General features: G+C 38.2%; 1 protein-coding gene across 2 annotated transcripts in view; it reads left to right on the top strand.

The window, feature by feature from the left end:
- Positions 1-20,913, top strand: part of Gabrb3 (gamma-aminobutyric acid type A receptor subunit beta3) — a 237,861-nt gene that overhangs the window by 168,302 nt on the left and 48,646 nt on the right. For both annotated transcript variants that reach the window (XM_004661947.2, XM_004661946.2), the window contains exon 4: positions 3,375-3,595. In XM_004661947.2, coding sequence (XP_004662004.1) covers positions 3,375-3,595 — 221 coding nt within the window. The remainder of the gene's footprint in view (positions 1-3,374; positions 3,596-20,913) is intronic.

The raw sequence follows: 20,913 nt of genomic DNA on the forward strand, positions 1-20,913 counted from the left end.
TCTGGAGTTCGTTTGCAGTGGCTGGAAGCCCTGGCGCGCCCACTCTCTCTCTCTCCCTCTATCTGTCTTTCTCTCTGTGTCTGACGCTCTCAAATAAATAAATTAAATAAATAAAAATTAAAAAAAAAAATTATAGCTGCTGTCTAAGCACCCACCTTGTCTGCAGCTTTAAACTCCCTGTTTTTCCTGTAGAAGTGGATATATTCATACATTTTTATTTTTGTTTTAACAGTTGCTCTCTTTATGTATATATAAACCTGGATCATAGAAATGCGTGATAACTTTCCCACAGCCTGTATGCTATCCTACCTTGAGATTTCCTCTACCAAACAAATTAGTCTATTACTTATAAATTCAGTTTCATTCATATTCTTAGGACACTGGTAGAATGCAGCCAGATTCTTTTCCTGACAAAAATGTGAATAGTCTCTTCTAGCCTAGTTCTTCATAGAGTCGTTGTTCCCTCTGAAACCTTATGAGCTGGATCTCCACTAACTGTGTTTTGTTCATCATTCTTCCAAACTCTTCCAAACTTCTGCCAGAGTGGCCCAGTAACCTCTAATTTTCTAAGGCTTTTCCAGCTTAAATGCCCACTCTCTCCCATATTAGTTCCTGAAGCCATTTCCTAATGTTTAAGTGCCACATGGCCGGTTTTATCACAGCAATGGTCTCACATCTCACTATCAAATTTCTACATTAGTCACTTTTCTTGTTGCTATGCCAAAATACCTAATAAAAACAACTTGAGGAAGGAAGGGTCCATTTTGGCTCACATGGGGAGTATACAATATATTACAGTAGGGAAGTCATTGATTTCAGGAACTTAAGGTAACTTAGTCATAGTAGACCCACAGTCAGGAAGCAGAGAAGAATGTCAGTGCTCAGCTCATTTGATCTTTTTTATAATGCTTGGGGACACTACATCATAGGATGGTGTTGCTCACATTTAGGGTGGATGTTCCCACTACAATTAACCCCATGTTAAAAAGCCCTCACAGACATGCCCAGAGGCTTGTCTACAAAGTGATTCTAGAATCTGTACAGCTGATAACCAATGTTACCCATCAAAAGATGTTATTTGGGTATGATGGATGAATAGATTAGGAGTCTTTTCATTATGGTTCACAAGAAAAGGGATATACCACTAGATGCGTCACACAGGGTCATACCAGTGTGGCTTAAATTGAAAAGAGACAGGAGCACCTCTGATTAAAGACCCTTGGTGTTATGATTTCCATGGAACCTTCCAGATAAGATGAGAAGCACACTCAGGATTATCAAATTTGATAATTTAAGGGCTCCTGGGCATATGGGGCAGTTCCTACTCATTTGGTACTTGGACTTGAGTTCTTTGGTATGATGGATTGTGGGTTCATATACCCAGTCTTCATAAAGTATGTGGCGGTATAGAGATCTGAGTCTTTTGGTTTATTTGTGAATGGTGTGCTCTCATTCCTGTTTTCCTTGGAAGTTGCTTATTCTCCAATAACTGAGAAATCTTGAGAGTATATTCTCCCCAGTTTAGAAAGACCTCGGATGTCAAAACATATAGAAACTGAAAATCTCATGGGCAATGCAATTGGCAGTGTCATTGCTACATGAAGAGATGATTGGCTTTCATTGGTTGTGAAGCTCATATTCATTTCACTCCTGCTGACCAACAAGTGTGGGGTTCAGTTTTTCCTACCATTCCAGGAGCCTTGAATTACAGCAAAATTTGTAATCCTTGGGGTTTCACATCAGCACTATAAACAAAGCATCTCCGAGTGCTTTTCCATAGCCCCTGCCTACAGCTACATCTGCCTGAGGCTTATGTTGAGTGTTACCTTCTCTGTGAAGATCTCCAATTGGTGGTTGTTGTGGGGGTGATAAAGGTTATACTGGCTCAGAAGTCTACCCATATATGTTCCTGGAAAAAAACTCCGCTGCTCAGCTACTCTAATCAAAGTACATTTAATCTCCCTAAAAACTCTCCAGCCCACTTTGGATTTGCCTTCCTCTCTGGGTACTCTGATTGTCATAAGTTTTATATCTTTGAAAGCTACTTATATCATTTTTTTGTGTGCTGGTGTTCACAGTATATATATGAGGTATGCAGTCTAGCCCTGAGCTACACACCAGTTCAAACATTATATTTTGCATACAGATGGTGTGTGTGGTTTTTCTTGCCTTCTCTTGCTGTACACATCTGGAGTCAACAAGGTGATATTAGCTCTTTGTCATACATTAGGCCTCTGTGTTGTAAGAACAGCATTTTCAGGTATTGGTGGATGAGCCACATGGAAGTACTGTTCTGTTAGGTAGCCAAAAGGACTTGTGTCCAGGATGAGCCCTGTCCTCCTCTTGCCAGCCACACAATGAGAGGTCTCACAGACAAGGTCTGATGGCATGTAGATTCTGTACCCTTCATGAAACAGACCTCTTCTCCTTTCTTAGCTGTGGACCTTCTCTTCTTGACTATGATTCTTCAGGCCATATCTTTCCACAGTGGGATTCAGAATATCCTGTGGCCATCAGCAGATTTTCTGACTTGATCATTCTAGAATTGAATTGATATATATGTATACACATACACACACAGTGTGTGTGTATGCGCAAGTGTGTGTGTGTATAACTTATGTCATGTTTTTGTTTGATTTGCCCTTTTCCTGTTGAACTAACAACAGCAATGAAGCAAAAGCTAGTAAAGTGCTATCATCTGTATGTAGGGATTTCCTTGATCTTGTTGGCTCTTTGAGGCAGTGTCATGGCCCCTCTCCCACCTTCCACATCATGCTGTGGCTTCAGGCTCTTTATGCCATTGTCTCCAGGTGATGTAATGGCCCATTTAACATGGATGTGGCCAGGGTGGGCTGAGAGGAAAAGAAATCATGATAGACCGGGCACAGAGATCTCCCATGGGCTACTTCATCTCCAGTGGATGCTTATGGAAGCCTGTGTTATTGCCCTCACAGAGGGCAGACCAAAGGAAAGTGGCTTCGCTTTCAGGGACAGTTTGTAATTTGAGCTTATCCCTCATGCTTGGTTAAAGTTGTCTCCATGATGGGGACAAACTGTCTTAGGGAACCAATAAAGCTACCTGCTAGCGACTTTGTTTTGCATTGACATTTGTTATCCTTTTTTTCCATGTGGTTGTTTGTTAAAGTTTGTCTAATCTCCTCCCTAACTAAGGGAAACTAAGTATTATATGCAGGACACACATGTCTTTTATATTGTACCCATTAAAATGGAATTTGCATTCGCAGGAAAGTAGCACCACTTCCATATATTTCTTATAAAATTGACATTTCAACAGGTATTTGTCAATTTATGAAGGAATTACACCTATGGCCAAGCAAAACTAATTATCTTTCTTTTCTTTCTCTTCTTCCCAGGATTACACCTTAACTATGTATTTTCAACAATATTGGAGAGATAAAAGGCTGGCCTATTCTGGGATCCCTCTCAACCTCACGCTTGACAATCGAGTGGCTGACCAGCTCTGGGTGCCCGACACATATTTCTTAAATGACAAAAAGTCATTTGTGCACGGAGTGACAGTGAAAAACCGCATGATCCGCCTGCACCCTGATGGGACAGTGCTGTATGGGCTCAGGTCTGTCTGCTCTTCAGGGCCAATTCTGCAGTTGTGTGTTGCATTGCCATTGCATTTCTCACTTGACATGATTATAGTAAGTGAGGCCATGTCCTCACATTAATTAGGAAACATCCATGAAGCATTCTGAACTTTGCAGAAAAAAAAAAAAAAAGTCTCATCCTCCTGATTTGGGGCATTGCTGTTTCTATAAGTAGCCTTCAGGCAAGCTGCAAAACAACCTTCTTGGATGGCTTGTGGATTATTAGGCTGCATATCTAAGTACCCAGGCTCCCTGAGGATGGATTTCCCATATCATACGCACAATGACCTAGAATTCATATTGCACTGACATGGCATGGGCTTTAAGAAACTTATTCGAAGCTTGTTTCCTCCCAAGTGAAAAATGTCTGCTGTGCATACTGCAAAGCTGCGTGGAGGCTTCCTTATAAGAGAAACAGCTTTCTCCAGGCCTTAGAGTGCACCCACTCAGATGGGAAAGCCAATCTCCTTCCTAAGGCCCAGGGAAGTAGCCCAGGGCTATCCTTGTAGCTTGAAACCACAGACCTTCCCATGTTTTTTCCACTCCTGACTGTGGTTGCTTATCCTAATGTCATTTTGTTAAATGGTGCTTTTCAAAACCTCTGACTATTTGCACTGATTGTGCACCAGGTTTTGTTTTGAGGATAGCCATATGGGATTGTGTGTGTGTGCATGTGTGTGGGTCTCCACATCCTGGCCTATCGTGGTGTGTGGGTGTGTGGGCAGCTAGGCATGAGAGTTTGTGACCATGTGTGTCTATGTGTATTTATTTGTCTGCCTTTCTCCATATCCTGGACCATCAGTGCTCTTGAGGCCTTCTAGAGGTAGCCCACAGTTTTTAAAAAAACTTATCTCAAATTGTTCTGAGTCCAGGGCATTTAAGAAGATTCCAAGCAAGGTGTGGTGGCACACACCTTTAATTCCAGCACTCAGGAAGCAGAGGTAGGATGATCACCATGAGTTTGAGGCCACCCTGAGATGACATGGTGGATTCCTGGTCAGCCTGGGCTAGAGCTAGATTGAAAAACCAAAAATAATTTTTAAAATTAAATATATTAAAATTTAAAAACCAAGAAGATACCATCAGCTAAAAGTGAAATTTAAAAAAATATATGTTTAAAATATTTTTTGTTCACTTATTTATTTATTTATTTATTTATTTATTTGAGAGCGACAGGCACAGAGAGAAAGACAGATACAGAGAGAGAGAGAGAGAGAGAGAGAGAGAATGGGCTCGCCAGGGCTTCCAGCCACTGCAAATGAACTCCAGATGTGTGTGCCCCCTTGTGCATCTGGCTAACGTGGGTCCTGGGGAGTTGAGCCTTAAACCGGGGTCCTTAGGCTTCACAGGCAAGTGCTTAACCACTAATATATCTCTCCAGCCCAACAATATATGTTTAAACCCACACCCCTGTGGCTTATACTTTTTCAAGGTAAGTAAAAGAAATTACAAAGTTTTATCTTAAGAAAAAAATGTTGAGGAGTGACTTTAAAAAAAAACCCACATTATTAGAACAAATTTGAAATGTTTGGAATTGCAAATTCAGAACATTTAAGCTACAAGAGAAACAAAAAAAGAATGTTCAATGAAGCAATGCTATGCCTTTAAAAATAGTCTATCCTGAAGTTTCTTTATAAGGTTTGGCCTTTTATATTTTTGCCTCAAAATGAGAGATGTGGCTATAAAGTAAGTTCTGAAGCTTCTGACAAGTATATCAGTCATGCAAAAGATGATCGAGACACTTTTTTTGTGTGTGGTTTTTCAAGATAGGGTTTTACTCGAGCTCAGGCTGGCCTAGAATTCACTATTGAGTCTCAGGGTGGCCTCAAACTCCTAGCGATCTTCCCCCCTCTGCCTCCCATGTGCTGAGACTAAAGGCATGTGCCACCATGAGACACTTTTTGAACATGCAATATGGAAGAAGTACATGTATCCCTTTCCTGCCAGAACTGAGGCATAAGAAGCCAGAGACACTTGTATTTGCCAGAACTGAGGCATAAGAAGCCAGAGACACTTGTATTTGCCCGTGCATTTGTATAGAGATATGTGAGTGTGTGGTTATTTATGTGCATTTGTACATGTATAAGTAAGAGTGAAAGTGAGGAGAATAAGTAGAAGCAAATATTAATTTAAAAAATCAACCTGTGAGATTTTCAGGTTTTTTTTTAATGGCATAGCATTATGTTTACTTTTCTACTCATTTGTAAGGAGCCATAGAAATACAACCCATCTGACATCATCACTGGATTATTTAGAATTAATATAAATATAGAAACTACCACGTATGTAAACATTTCAGACTTCTACTTAGACTTCTACTTTCAATATTGGGGTTTTAAAGGAGAAAAGATATAGAAAAGGGTATAATTTGGGTTCTTAAAGGAGAAACATTATACAGAAAGGTATAATTTCTTCAAAAAAGCAAAGTATGTTATTTGGATTCTCTCCATTTTTTAAAACATTCCTCATTTTCTTAACCAGAATTTGAATATGTCAGTACTGTTGTTGTTATGTTTGTTTGTTTTTTGCTTGTGTGTGCATGTGTATATGCATCACTGCATATCTGTATGCATGTGTGTTCCTGTGCATATGGAGGCTAGTGACTGGTGTCAGGTATCTTCCTTAGTAATTATCTCCTTTTTTTTTTTTTTTTTTTTGAGACAAAATTGCTCATTGAACTTAGAACTCACCAATTTAGTTAGACTAGCCATCCAGAAAAGCAGAGGGATTCTCCTCCCTCCAAGTTCCTGGTGCTGGAATGCCAGACATATACTATCACATCTGAGGTTAATGTGGCTGCTGGAGATTTGAACGCATGCTTTCAGGATTGTGAGGCAAGTACTTTCCTGACCAAGCCATCTATTCAGCTTCTAGCCTTTTCTTCAAGTATAGTCACCACATGCTTATTAGAACTTTGTTTAAAGCTGCATACTTCTGTGACCAGTCTTCAGATTCATGTGGATCTGGGCAAACATTCGTAAAGAAGACCTTCAAAGTTCAGACAGAAATCACATCCTATGTGTGTATGGCTTTTGCATTCTATATCTTACTTCTTAGATTTTGGCTAATCTAGAAATTTCACCCCTGAGATTTAAAGAAGTATATCTTTATGAAGAGCTTTTGAACAAAAAGTATTATTAATTTAAAATACTGATAGATTTTTAAAGTTCATGTATATGCATTTTTGCTCTGTGCTATTCCATGTTAGTCTAAATTATACATACATACATACATACATGTATATACATACATATATATGTGTGTGTGTACACATGTATACATACTCTCCCTATTTTTAGTATATAAATGCACATAGTGAGTTTTGATAAAAATGAGGCATGAGTAATCATATTAATGTGCTTCTCTTCATTCTATCCTCAACCCCCAACATGTTCCTTCTTTTTATCATTGTACCTGCCAAATCTGGAGGTGACATAGCAAACCAGAGTTCAGTCAGTGTCTGTAACCACAACATACACTGTTTCTTTTTGTTACACAGGAACAAATGCTCCTCTCTTAACAGTAGCATTGTTTTCTAATTCACGCACAGGAAGTTTTAGATATTATAGAAGGAAATCACAGAACCCACCTAATTTATGCCTTATGTTACTGCAGACCTCAGTAACAGCATATTTATTATACATATTGGCCCTCTCTCAGACTAAATGCTGGTTGGCTGTTGTGGTCCCTGTTGGCAGCCAGCACCACAAGAGATGATCAGACGTCTGGGTTCTTCCAAATGCCTGTTGCTTTCACACCATTAAAGTCAAAAAGCTGTTATCAAATCCTGTAAGTCAGTGATGTCTACTCCATGGATGGGCTTGGAGAAGGTTGGCTCAGCACACACTACCAGTCCACCTTCCTGTGGTAGAGGTGCATCCTGCTCCTTGTGAGGTGCTATGGAGGCAGGCCACCCCAGAAGAGGTACTTTTTTTCTCAGTGTGGATGAGAGTTAGATGGGCTGTGGTCCTGAGATCTTAACATTAACTTTTCTCATCCTTGAACGTGGAGTTTTCCCTTCACTCTTTTCTCCAACCATACCCCTCACTGGTAGGTCCCTCTGTGCCGTATACAAACCCAGCCATGACTACTACAAGATCAATGAGGACTTTTGAGTTATCTTGGAGAGATGAAGATCTTTGGCTTTGGACAAGCCATCCATGACGTAGATTGGTGCGTCAACTCAGCCTTATTCTGGGAAATCATTGATCCTTCGCTCTGATGACTGAAAGTACTCTATGACTGCTCACGCAGATACTTGAGAACAGTCATGCTCTTTCAGTGATGAAAGGTCATAGGAATTTTTTCTTGACTCTTAAAGAGCCTTGAGCTTGAATGTTGGTTATCGCTAGCTTATGCTCACCAGCTTGAGCACAGCTGATGATGGCACAGCCTGAGTACATGGACACAGTCCCATCTTGACGCAGGAAGATTTCCTCTGGGCAGTCACACCTTTAAAGTATCAAGAAAATCTTGTCTGACTCAAGCCCCTAGTATACTCTGGGGACCCTAGTCCTGCCCTTCATAGCTGTTCAGTTTTCTCCTGCTGTCTTTCAGGTGAGGTCATTCTGTGCTCCACCAGCTTCACCTTCATTCTAGATCTCCCAAGTCTCTCATGCCACTGAACAACTTATTTTACACCATTAAACATTGGGTCTTTGCTTCACACTATGCATTTTATATCCTTGGATCTTTTTATTGATGCTAAGGGATGGTAAGGAAGTCATAAATAGAATTACATTGCTTTAAAAAGTACCTGAGATTAAATGATTTTTGTCAAAACAAGGCAACATATTTTGACAAAGAAGCTTATGGCAAAATCTTTTGGACCTTACACAGCAATGTTCCAATTCCTGTGAAAAATTATTCAAAATTGTTAAAGTTGTCATTCCTACAGGTGAAAGATTGAATGCATCTTTAAATTGAAGCTGGAATGTACTCAGGGCATCTAATTGGTCAGTCAGCTTCTCATCCTGAGCTGTATTTTTCACAGAGGTTCATATCACCTGCCTTTTATCCCAGGAAGGATGTAAGCTCACAGAGGTGTCAGTGCCCACACAGACTTAATGCATGTGCTTCACTCCTAAGTACTTTTTTGGTCACTATCTCTCAATCATTTTCCCATAACTGAGTATTGTGCTGCTAAATAAATTTCTTTTTTAAAATTTTAAAATTTTTTATTAACAATTTCCATGATTATGAAAAATACCCCATGGTGATACCCTCCCTCCTCCCCACTTACCCTTTTGAAACTCCACTCTCCATCATACCCCTCCCCATCTCAATCAGTGTCCTTTTCACTTTTGATGTCTTGATCTTTTCCTCCTCTTATGATGGTCTTATGCAGGTAGTATCAGGCACTGTGAGGCCATGGATATCCAGGCCATTTTATGTCTGGAGGGAGCATGTTGTATGGAGTCCTGCCCTTCCTTTGGCTCTTACATTCTTTCTGCCACCTCTTCTGCATTAGATCCTGAGCCTTTGACGGTGTGATACAGAAATTGCAGTACTGAGCACTGCGGTCATTTCTTTCCATCACCATGATACCTTCTGATTCGTCCCAAGGTCACTGCCATCTGAAAAGAGAAGATTCTCAACCAAAAGTGAGAGTAGCATTAATATAAGGATGTGAACATTAACAGAAGTGCTTACTGGGCAGTTTGATAAGCATAGTATATACATTTGGCCAGACAACAGTAGACGTTACCCCTCCAGGGCTTATGACTACCCCTGTATTAAGTTTTCCATATCAGGGATGTATTCCCATGGAGTGGGCCTCCAGTCCAATTATAGGGCAGTTGGTTTCCCCCATAACAGACATGCCACTGTTGCACCCATTGACTCATTGGGCCTCGAAGGGTTTCTTCCAATTTATATGCCTTTTACCAATAAAGTTCATGTTAATCATGGGATTGACTTACTGTTCTGTAGGCTACTCTCATCAGTCTATCCCTCAGCTTCTGCTCTAAAAGCTAGATAAGATGTCCATCTAATTGTAATTCCCGGCTCTCCCTTCACTCTTCCCCAAGCAAGCTTATTCTTCACATCTTCCTAATGACTTTCACTCTCTTAATCCTCACTGCTACCATCTTACTCCTACCTGATGATGCTTCCTCACATGTCAGTGGGAAATTCAGGAGTTTCTCCATCTTCTTTTCACAGAGAGGCCGTCTGGTATATCTATGGCTCACTCTGACTCCTCTGTCAGAATGTACAAGCCTGTGGCTCCCCTGCTGAAGAATTTGCCTCTAGCCTTCCTTTCTACCATTGTCTTCCCACTTACCATGCTAGCAGTATATAAACTTTGCTTCTGATCTTCAGAAATGTCAAGGGTATCCCTGGCTCAGGGCCTTTACACGTACTCTTTGTTGAATGCATCTGTCCCTAGATATCCATATTTTAGTAATATTATAAGTAACATGAGTATATAATTGATGGAAATTTTACCACCACTCTACCTCCTAAGGAAAGCCCTTCTCTGAGCTTGTGTTTGCTTTCTTTGATGTCACCTTCTTTGATTATTACTGAAGTGCATGCCCAGACTTGTCCTTATCAATTTATTTCTTTCTTATCAGCTTGCTCTTTCTGTCTGTGATTACAGGGACATATCCAGGATAATATAGTCACAGAGAGCCGTTCTTTGTCTACACTCCAGAGTAGTACTTTAACAACAACAACAAAAGAAAAAGAAAAAGTAATTTACAAGACTTACATTTGAATTCTTTCCTTCTCTATGTATACTAGTGTTTTCCTATTTTCTATTTAGAGTTTTCTCTCCATTGGAATTTTTATCACCTTTACTTTTATTCTCAAAAGACAGCTATTTCTCCCCATTTTTACCAGTTTATTTTTCAACATCATCTTTAGAATTATTTTCCTTGTCAAATTCCAAAAATATGCAGTTTGTGACATCTGATGGAATGGCAGTCGTTGAACATTGAACTGGGCAGATCAGAAACTGCATATTCTTTCTCCCTACCAGAACATAGTATATATTCATTTGTTATGGGATCTGGTGTCACACAAGTAAGACCATCGACTCACATAATGTGAGGCCGAGTTTAATTGGGTAAAAAAGAAAGAAAAGAAAAAAGAAACTCTGGTGTACTAGGTCTGCCTTAGAGGGAATCTCTGGGACGAGGCAACCAGGAACTATTCAGAGTATCAGCTTTTATTGGAAATAACCTCATGATGTTGGGGGGGGGTGACAGGATGGGAGTTAAATGCTAAACCACAATTTACATGTGACAGTTATAGCCATAAAAGAAAAAAAAAGAACTTATAAACACATCTGTTAGTCAGTTACAGGAAGTGCTACCTGAGGGAACAAGGTAGGCCTATTTCCAGGAGTCCCTCTTAAGGAGTTTGCTCAACAGTGCAGGCCCCAGGAAATGCTGTTCATTCCAGCAGAGCCTCTTGTTTACCTGCCATTAGCAGAAGAAAAAATGCATGGACTTAGAGATCAAAAGTTAACTTTGTTGACTCTGAAGGACAAAGCCTTAAAGAACTTGGGATAAAATAGTAATAGATAAAAATACACATTAGATGAGTCTCAGGAGACACAGAGAATTAGATACTATTTGGAAAAACTGATTGCAAACTTCCTCCGTTTGATAGAAGATAGGAATACATAAATTCAAGAAGCTCGGTGAATTCCAGTTGGGATAAGACTAAAGAAATTGACACTGAAGTGATTTATAATCTTAAAACAGAAAACTCTGAAATAATTTTGCCCACAATGAAAGTGACTCATTACAAATAAGGAATACTCAAAATGATTATCAGTCCAATTTTCATCTGTACCAAACCAGAGGATCCAGAAGTGCCTAAGAGCCCATCACTGAAGTAGACTTAAAATATATCCAACTTGGCTCAGGAAATTTTGTGGAAGAGGGTCTGTGCACATATGAGACATTGAATCACTGTGTGTCTGGTTTATGTTGGACGTGAAGAGTCAAACATGAGTCCTTAGGCTTTTCAGGAAAGTACCTTACTCACTAAGCCATCTCTCTGGCCCACAAACCATTTTCTTAATAGACTAAACAAGAAAAAGAGAGGGAAGATTTAACTAAAATCATAAATAAAAATGGAGGCATCACTAAAAATAACATACAAATAAGATTTATAAAGAATTTGATGAAAAGTTACATGCCAGAAGATTGTAAAACCCTTTTAAGTCAGTTATGCAGGATCATGCCATTAATCCCAGCGCTCAAGAGACTGAGTTAGGAAGATGATCTTGAGGCCAGCCTAACCTACAGAGGGAGTCCTAGGTCAGCCTGGACTAGAGTGAAACTGTGCCTCAAAAAACAAAAATGTATAACCTAGATGAAATAAACTACTAGAGACACACAAGCTAACAAAATTGAATCTTCAAGAAAATAGAACATATGAACATTTCAACATGAAAGCTCTAGACTAGATAACTCCTCTAATACCTTCTATCAACATTGAAAAGAAGAATTAGGACTGTTAATGAAAGCTTTTCCAATAATTCAAACCGAGATAATGATTTCTTACTTGTTCTATGAGGCCAACAATACACTTAAAATAAAGCCAGATCAAAACATTAATGAAGGGCTGGAGAGATGGCTTAGCGGTTAAGCGCTTGCCTGTGAAGCCTAAGGACCCCGGTTCGAGGCTCGGTTCCCCAGGTCCCACGTTAGCCAGATGCACAAGGGGGGCGCACGCGTCTGGAATTCGTTTGCAGAGGCTGGAAGCCCTGGCGTGCCCATTCTCTCTCTCTCCCTCTATCTGTCTCTCTCTCTGTGTCTGTCGCTCTCAAGTAAATAAATTAAAAAAAAAAACATTAATGAAGATTATAGATGAATTCTTTTATGAGTAATACTGTAAAATGTTAATAAAATATTAGGAAACTGAATTCACCAATATACACCTTGATAAAGTGTCTTTTATTATTTAAATTCAAATTTATTTAGCTTAAGAATCAGTGGAATATACATACTACCTTAATAAAGTGAAGGAAACACCACACATGAACAGTTAAATTGATGTGGATAAAAATTTGACAAAATTCAGCATATTTTCATGATTAAAAGACACAGTGAGCTATGAATAGGAAGAGAGTTGTTTTAATGATAGAATTTTGTATGATAAATCTATTATTAATATTAGTATGTTGAGGGCTGTAGAGATGGCTTAGTGGTTAAGCACTTGCCTGTGAAGCCTAAGGACCCCGGTTTGAGGCTCAGTTCCCCAGGTCCCATGTTAGCCAGATGCACAAGGGGGCGCACGTGTCTGGAGTTCGTTTGCAGAGGCTGGAAGCCCTGGCGCGCCCATTCCCTCTCTCTCCCTCTATCTGTCTTTCTCTCTGTGTCTGTCACTCTCAAATAAATAAATAAATAATTAAAAATATATATTACCATGTTGAAAGATGAAAACCATTTTCAACTGATATCAAGACTAAGACGAGTGCTTTGGCTGCAGCTTTAAGATTGGAAAGGAATGCTTAAAATTACTTGTTCACAGATGACATGACCTTATGTGGAAAGCCCAAAGACTGTATACACACTACACAGTCTGTTGTAGTTAAAAATTAAATGCATCAAAATTGCAAAGTATGAGATCAACAAATACAAATGGATTATATTTCTATCTACTAACAATGAATAATCTCAAAAGAAAAGTTAGTCATGCAATTCCACTAAGACGGTTCAAACAAATAGCAACAACAATAATAACAACAAAAAGAGTCATTTTGTTTTGTTTTTGATATTCTTGTTTTGTATCAATCTGTGTCACCCAAGCTTGCTTCAGCCTTTCAAACTCCTGCTTACTACTGCGTTCTGGGATTGCAGACATGTTGATACCACACACGGCTAATACATATTTCACATATATATACATATATATATATATATATATATATAAATTTAATTTAAAAAATCAAAAAACTTACAAACTGAAAACTATGGGAAGTATTGAAAGAATTGGAAAAAGATGTTAATAAAATGAATGACATATGTTCATGAATCGAAAGTCAATATTATTACCATGGCAATACTGCCCAAACCATCTGTACATTTAATAAAATCCCTGTCGGGCTGGAGAGATGGCTTAGTGGTTAAGTGCTTGCCTGTGAAGCCTAAGGACCCCGGTTCAAGGCTCGATTCTCCAGGACCCACGTTAGCCAGATGCATAAGGGGGTGCACACATCTGGAGTTCGTTTGCAATGGCTGGAAGCCCTTGCACGCCCATCCTCTCTCTCTCAATCTATCTGCCTCTTTCTCGCTCTGTCACTCTCAAATAAATAAAAATGAACAATAAAGTTTTAAAAAATAAAATAAAGTCCCTATCAAAATACAGAGGCATAATTTTTCTAGAAATGAACAATTATATCTAACTTCACATGGAATCTCAATGGATCCCAAATATCTAAAATAGCCTCTTAATATTCATGCCCTTATATTAATGCTACTCTCACTTTGGGTAGAGAGTCTTCTCTTTGCAGATGGCAGTGACCTTGGAACGACTCAGAAGGTATCATGGTGATGGAAAGAAGTGACTAGAGTACCGAGTAACATCTCGATCACACCTTCCAAGGCTCGGAGTCTAATGCAGAAGAGGTGGCGGAAAGAATGTCTCCCTCCAGACATAAAATGGCTTCGATACCCATGACCTCATAGTGCCTGACACTACCTACACAAGACCATCATAAGAGGAGGGAAAGATCACGACATTAAAATAAAGGAGAGACTTATTGAGATGGGGAGGGGATATGATGGAGAATGGAATTTCAAAGGGGAAAGTGGGGGGAGGGAGGGTATTACATGAGATATTTTTTATAATCATAGAAAATGCTTAAAAAAATTGAGAAAAAATAAAATAAGATTTAAAAACAAACAAACAAAAAGTAATAAAATATCCTTAAGAAAAGAATAAAGTTGTAGGCCTTGCATTTCTTGACTTTTAAGATTCACTACAAAGCTATGACAATCAAAACATCCTTTTCATGAAAACATTATCAAGTAAAATATGGAACCTAGAAGAAAATCTGGCATATAAAGTGAAATGATTTTTGGCAAGGGTTCTAAGAGTATCCACTGGGTAGTGAAGAGTGTTTTCAGCAAATGGTGCTTGGAAATACTACATATCCATGTATGAAAGATTGAAGTGAGAGTCTTGCATTATATCATATTATGAAAATTAAGACCAAAGACCTAAATTTAAAATTATAAAGCTTTTAGAAGAAAAAATGGGGGTAAGGCAACATGACTCTAGCAATAGTATTGGATTTTAGATAAGAAACCAAAGCCCAACCAAGAAGAGGTAACAGAAAAAGTACATTAGTTCATTACCATGATGTTCAAAAGACTTCTACTCATTGACCCACACAAGAAACAGTGGGTAGGCAGCCCACAGAGTGAGGTAAAATACTTGTGAATCACATAGCTGATAAGGTATTACTATACGTAATATCTAAAGATCTACAACTCAACAACAAAATATTCAACTAAACAAATGGTCTGTGGACACCGACATTTATTAAAGATATGCATGGACAGTAAGCACATGAAGGATGCTCAACTTTATTAACAGTTACAAGAAGATAAATCAAAGCCATAATGTAATACCAGTTCACATACCTGGAAAAGCTATTCTAGCAAAGAAGAATAAAAGAACAAGTATTGACCAAGTTATATAGATATTGGAACCCTTCTGGATTGCCATTAGGAATATAAAATGGTTCGTTGACTGTGGAAAACAATGTTGTGCTTCTTCAGATTTTAACATAAAATTGTCATACAATCAAGCAATTATCCTTCTAGTTTAAGTCAGAAGAAACAGTGACTCAGGTACACTTAAGCACTCCATTGTTCATATATGGGATACTCACAATGGCCAAAAGGTAGAAACAATCCAAGTATCCATCCATAGATTACTTGGTCAATCAAGTATTATATACATGTATTTCACTGTGGATACATTTTATAGCATGTAATTAGCAATGAAAACAGAGTGAAGTGAGCCAACAGAAGTGGATAAACATTGTGTGAACATATTTATATGAGGCATGTTAAATAGGTAAATACATAGAAAGTAGAAATTACCAGGACTAGAGATTACTAGGACCTGGGAGCAAGTCAAATGGGTACAACAGCTTAGGTATAAAGTTCCTATCTGGGATGATGAATGCTGCTGGTGGTTATGCTCAATGAACATACTTAAATTTAACACACGCACTTGGTTCTAGTTTAAAAATGATCCAGGTATGGTGGATCATGCCTATAATCCCAGCACTCAGGAGGCAAAGGAAGGAAGGTTAGGAATTCAAAGCCATCTGAGAAATAAGAGTGAGATCCTGTCTCTAAAACTAAAGGTTTGGGGTACTGTAGTTCAGGGGCCGACTCCTTGCCTAGCATGTTGAATGCCAGCACCACAGTGGAGAAAACATAGTATCTAAAGTACAATTTTTTCATTTTTCAGTTTTATGTTAATGTATATTTTTATTCAATGAGAAACATTGGTTTTATGTTTAAATTTAATGTGTTGACTTGCTTGGCTTTTTTTTTCTCCATTTGGGAATATTCATTGCATCTCTGCTATACCTATCATTGGCTCTTTATTTTGAAAGCTTGGGTTTCTTCATTTTTTTTTTGATTGTCTCTGGTTTGCTTTTACCATCTTTCTTCTCATTTCATCTGGTGTTTTATGATTCTCACCCAGCAGCAGCATCACCAGGAACTCAGAATGAGAGACCCACCATACCTCGGAACTCAGTTTCTGAAATCTAGAAAGATCCCTCTGTGGCTTCTGTCTCATTCAAATCCAAGAACCTTTCATGTCGCTAAATGGTTTCATTTCTACTCTTTTGTCTTGAGCACAAATTTCTATTCAGCACAGTGGCTGCAATTCCATTTTCTTTTTTTTTTAATTTTTATTAACATTTTTTATGATTATAAAGTATATCCCATGGTAATTCCCTCCCTCCCCACCCCCACACTTTCCCGTTTGAAATTCCATTCTCCATCATATTACCTCCCCATTACAATCATTGTAATTACATATATACAATATCAACCTATTAAGTATCCTCCTCCCTTCCTTTCTCCACCCTTTATGTCTCCTTTTCAACTTACTGGCCTCTGCTACTAAGTATTTTCATTCTCACGCTAGGATCCACATATGAGAGAGAACATGTGGCGCTTGGCTTTCTGGGCCTGGGTTACCTGACTTAGTATAATACTTTCCAGGTCCATCCATTTCTCTGCAAATTTCATAACTTCATTTTTCTTTACCGCTGAGTAGAACTCCATTGTATAAATGTACCACATCTTCATTATCCACTCATCTGTTGAGGGACATCTAGGCTGGTTCCATTTCCCAGCTATTATAAATTGAGCAGCAATAAACATGGTTGAGCATGTACTTCTAAGGAAATGAGATGAGTCCTTTGGAGATATGCCTAGGAGCGCTATAGCTGGGTCATATGGTAAATCAATCTCTAGCTGTTTTAGGAACCTCCACACTGTTTTCCACAATGGCTGGACCAGATTGCATTCCCACCAGCAGTGAAGAAGGGTTCTTTTTTTTCCACATCCCCACCAACATTTATGATCATTTGTTTTCATGATGGTGGCCAATCTGACAGGAGTGAGATGGAATCTCAATGTAGTTTTAATCTGCATTTCCCTGATGACTAGTGACGTAGAACATTTTTTTAGATGCTTATATGCCATTCGTATTTCTTCCTTTGAGAACTCTCTATTTAGCTCCATAGCCCATTTTTTGATTGGCTTGTTTGATTCCTTATTATTTAACTTTGTGAGTTCTTTGTATATCCTAGATATTAAGCCTCTATCAGATATATAGCTGGCGAAGATTTTTTCCCATTCTGTAGGTTGCCTCTTTGCTTTTTTCACTGTGTCCTTTGCGGTGCAAAATCTTTGTAATTTCATTAGGTCCCAGTGGTTAATCTGTGGTTTTATTGCCTGAGCAATTGGGGTTGTATTCAGAAAGTCTTTGCCAAGACCAATATGTTGAAGGGTTTCCCCTAATTTTTCCTCTAGCAGTTTCAAAGTTTCTGGTCTGATGTTAAGGTCTTTAATCCATTTGGACTTAATTCTTGTGCATGGCGAGAGAGAAGAATCTATTTTCATCCTTCTGCAGATATTTATCCAGTTTTCAAAACACCATTTGCTGAAGAGGTTGTCTCTTCTCCAATGAGTATATTTGGCATTTTTATCGAATATCAGGTGGCTATAGCTACTTGGGCTTACATCTGAGTCCTCTATTCTGTTCCACTGATCTACATGTCTGTTTTTGTGCCAGTACCATGCTGTTTTTGTTACTATGGCTCTGTAGTATAGGTTAAAATCAGGTATGGTGATACCACCAGCCTCTTTTTTGTTGCTCAGTATTATTTTAGATATTCGAGGTTTTTTGTGATTCCAAATGAATTTTTGGATTGTTTTTTCTATTTCCATGAAGAAAGCCTTTGGAATTTTGATAGGGATTGCATTAAATGTGTAGATTGCTTTAGGTAAGATTGCCATTTTGACAATATTGATTCTTCCAATCCAGGAACAAGGGATGTTTCTCCACTTTCTAGTGTCTTCTGCAATTTCTCGCTTCAGTGTTTTAAAGTTCTCATTGTATAGATTCTTTACTTCCTTGGTTAGGTTTATTCCAAGGTATTTTATTTTTTTTGATGCAATTGTGAATGGGAGTGATTCTCTGATTTCATCCTCTGTGTGTTTGTTGTTAGCATATATGAAGGCTACTGATTTCTGTGTATTTATTTTGTATCCTGCTACATTGCTGTAGGTTTTGATCAGCTCTAACAGCTTGCTAGTAGAGTCTCTAGGGTCCTTTATGTATAGAATCATGTCATCTGCAAATAATGATAACTTGATTTCTTCCTTTCCAATTTGTATCCCTTTTATGTGTGTCTCTTGCCTTATTGCTATGGCTAAGACTTCCAAAACTATATTAAATAAAAGTGGGGACAGTGGACACCCTTGTCTTGTTCCAGATTTTAGTGGAAAAGCTTCCAGTTTTTCTCCATTTAGTAATATGTTGGCTGTAGGCTTGTCATAAATAGCCTTTATTATATTGAGATATGTTCCTTCTATTCCCAGTCTCTTTAGGACTTTTATCATGAAGGGATGTTGGATTTTGTCAAATGCTTTCTCTGCATCTAATGAGATGATCATGTAATTTTTGTCCTTCAACCCGTTTATGTAATGTATTACATATATAGATTTGCGTATGTTGAACCATCCCTGCATCTCTGGGATAAAGCCTACTTGGTCAGGGTGAATGATCTTTTTGATATACTCTTGTATTCTGTTTGCCAATATTTTGTTGAGAATTTTTGCATCTATGTTCATGAGGGAGATTGGTCTGTAATTTTCTTTTTTTGTTCTATCTTTGCCTGGTTTTGGTATCAGGGTGATGCTAGCCTCATAGAAGGAGTTTGGTAGAATTTCTTCTTTTTCTATTTCCTGGAAAAGCTTAAGAAACAATGGTGTTAGCTCTTCCTTAAAAGTCTGGTAAAATTCACCAGTGAATCCATCCGGGCCTGGGCTTTTTTTAGTTGGGAGTTTATTGATAACTGTTCGGATCTCCATGTTTGTTATAGGTCTATTTAAGTGATTAATCTCATTTTGATTTAATTTAGGTAGGTCATATAGATCAAGGAAATCATCCATTTCTTTCAGATTTTCATACTTTGTGGAGTATATGCTTTTGTAGTATGTCCCTATGATTTTTTGAATTTCTCTGGAATCTGTTGTGATGTTGCCTTGTTCATCTCTGATTTTATTAATTTTTGTCTCTTCTCTCTTTCTTTTGGTCAGATTTGCTAAGGGTTTATCAATCTTGTTTATCCTTTCAAAGAACCAACTCTTTGTTTCATTAATTCTTTGGATTGTTCTTTTTGTTTCTATTTCATTAATTTCTGCCCTAATCTTTATTATTTCTTCCCGTCTACTAATTTTTGGTTTGCCTTGTTCTTCTTTTTCCAAGGCTTTAAGGCGAAGCATTAGGTCGTTTACTTGCGACCTTTCTAGTTTCTTAATATAGGCACTTAAGGCTATAAGTTTACCTCTTAGAACTGCCTTCATTGTGTCCCAGAGATTTTGGTATGTTGTGTTCTCATTATCATTTGACTCTATAAATTTTTTGATTTCCTTTTTGATTTCTTCATTGACCCACTCATCATTTAGTAGTGTATTGTTTAGTTTCCATGATTTTGTGTATGCTCTATAGCCTTTCTTGCTACTGATTTGTAGTTTAATTCCATTGTGGTCTGATAGAATGCAAGGAATTATTTCAATTTTCCTGAATTTGTTAAGATTTGATTTATGTCCTAATATATGGTCTGTTTTAGAGAATGTTCCATGTGCTGCTGAAAAAAATGTATATTCTGCAGCCTTTGGATGAAATGTCCTGTATATATCTGTTAGGTCCATTCCTTCTATGACCTCATTTAGTCCAGATGCCTCTCTGTTTATTCTTTCCCTGGATGACCTGTCAATTGATGAGAGTGGGGTGTTAAAGTCACCCACCACCACTGGGTTTGGTGTTATCTGTGACCTTAGTTCTAATAGTGTTTGTTTGATGAATTTGGGAGCCCCCATGTTAGGTGCATATATGTTTAGGATTGTAATGTCCTGCTGTTGGAGTGTGCCCTTAATCAATATAAAGTTACCTTCCTTATCTTTCTTGACTAATGTCGGACTAAAGTCTACCCTGTCTGATATTAGGATAGCAACCCCTGCTTGTTTTCTAGGCCCATTTGCTTGAAACACCGTCTTCAACCGTTCACCCTAAGATAATGTCTATCCTTTGTAGAAAGGTGAGTTTCTTGGAGACAACAAATTGTAGGATCCTGCTTTTTAACCCAGTCTGCAAATCTATGTCTTTTCATTGGGGCATTGAGACCGTTGATATTAAGAGATATTATTGAAAGGTGTGTATTTATGTTTGCCATTTGTGTGTGTGTGTGTGTGTTACCGTTTCTATCTGTGCTCTCCTCTGTTAACTGGTATTTGAGTATAGTTTGTTTTTTCTAGGTTCCTTATATGTGTGCTTTTCCTTTTGTTCAGCATGGAGGATTCTATCAAGTATTTTCTGTAGAGCTGGTTTTGTCTTCAAATACTCCTTTAACCTGCTTTTGTCATGGAATGTCTTTATTTCTCCATCTATTTGAATGGATAACTTTGCAGGATAAAGTAACCTTGGTTGACAGTTGTTATCTTTCAGAACTTGGAATATATCACTCCAAGCCCTTCTGGCTTTAAAAGTTTGTGTTGAATAATCTGCTGTAATC

The sequence above is a fragment of the Jaculus jaculus genome, chromosome 3 (genome assembly GCF_020740685.1).
Source record: "Jaculus jaculus isolate mJacJac1 chromosome 3, mJacJac1.mat.Y.cur, whole genome shotgun sequence".
In the NCBI taxonomy this organism is placed as follows: domain Eukaryota; kingdom Metazoa; phylum Chordata; class Mammalia; order Rodentia; family Dipodidae; genus Jaculus; species Jaculus jaculus.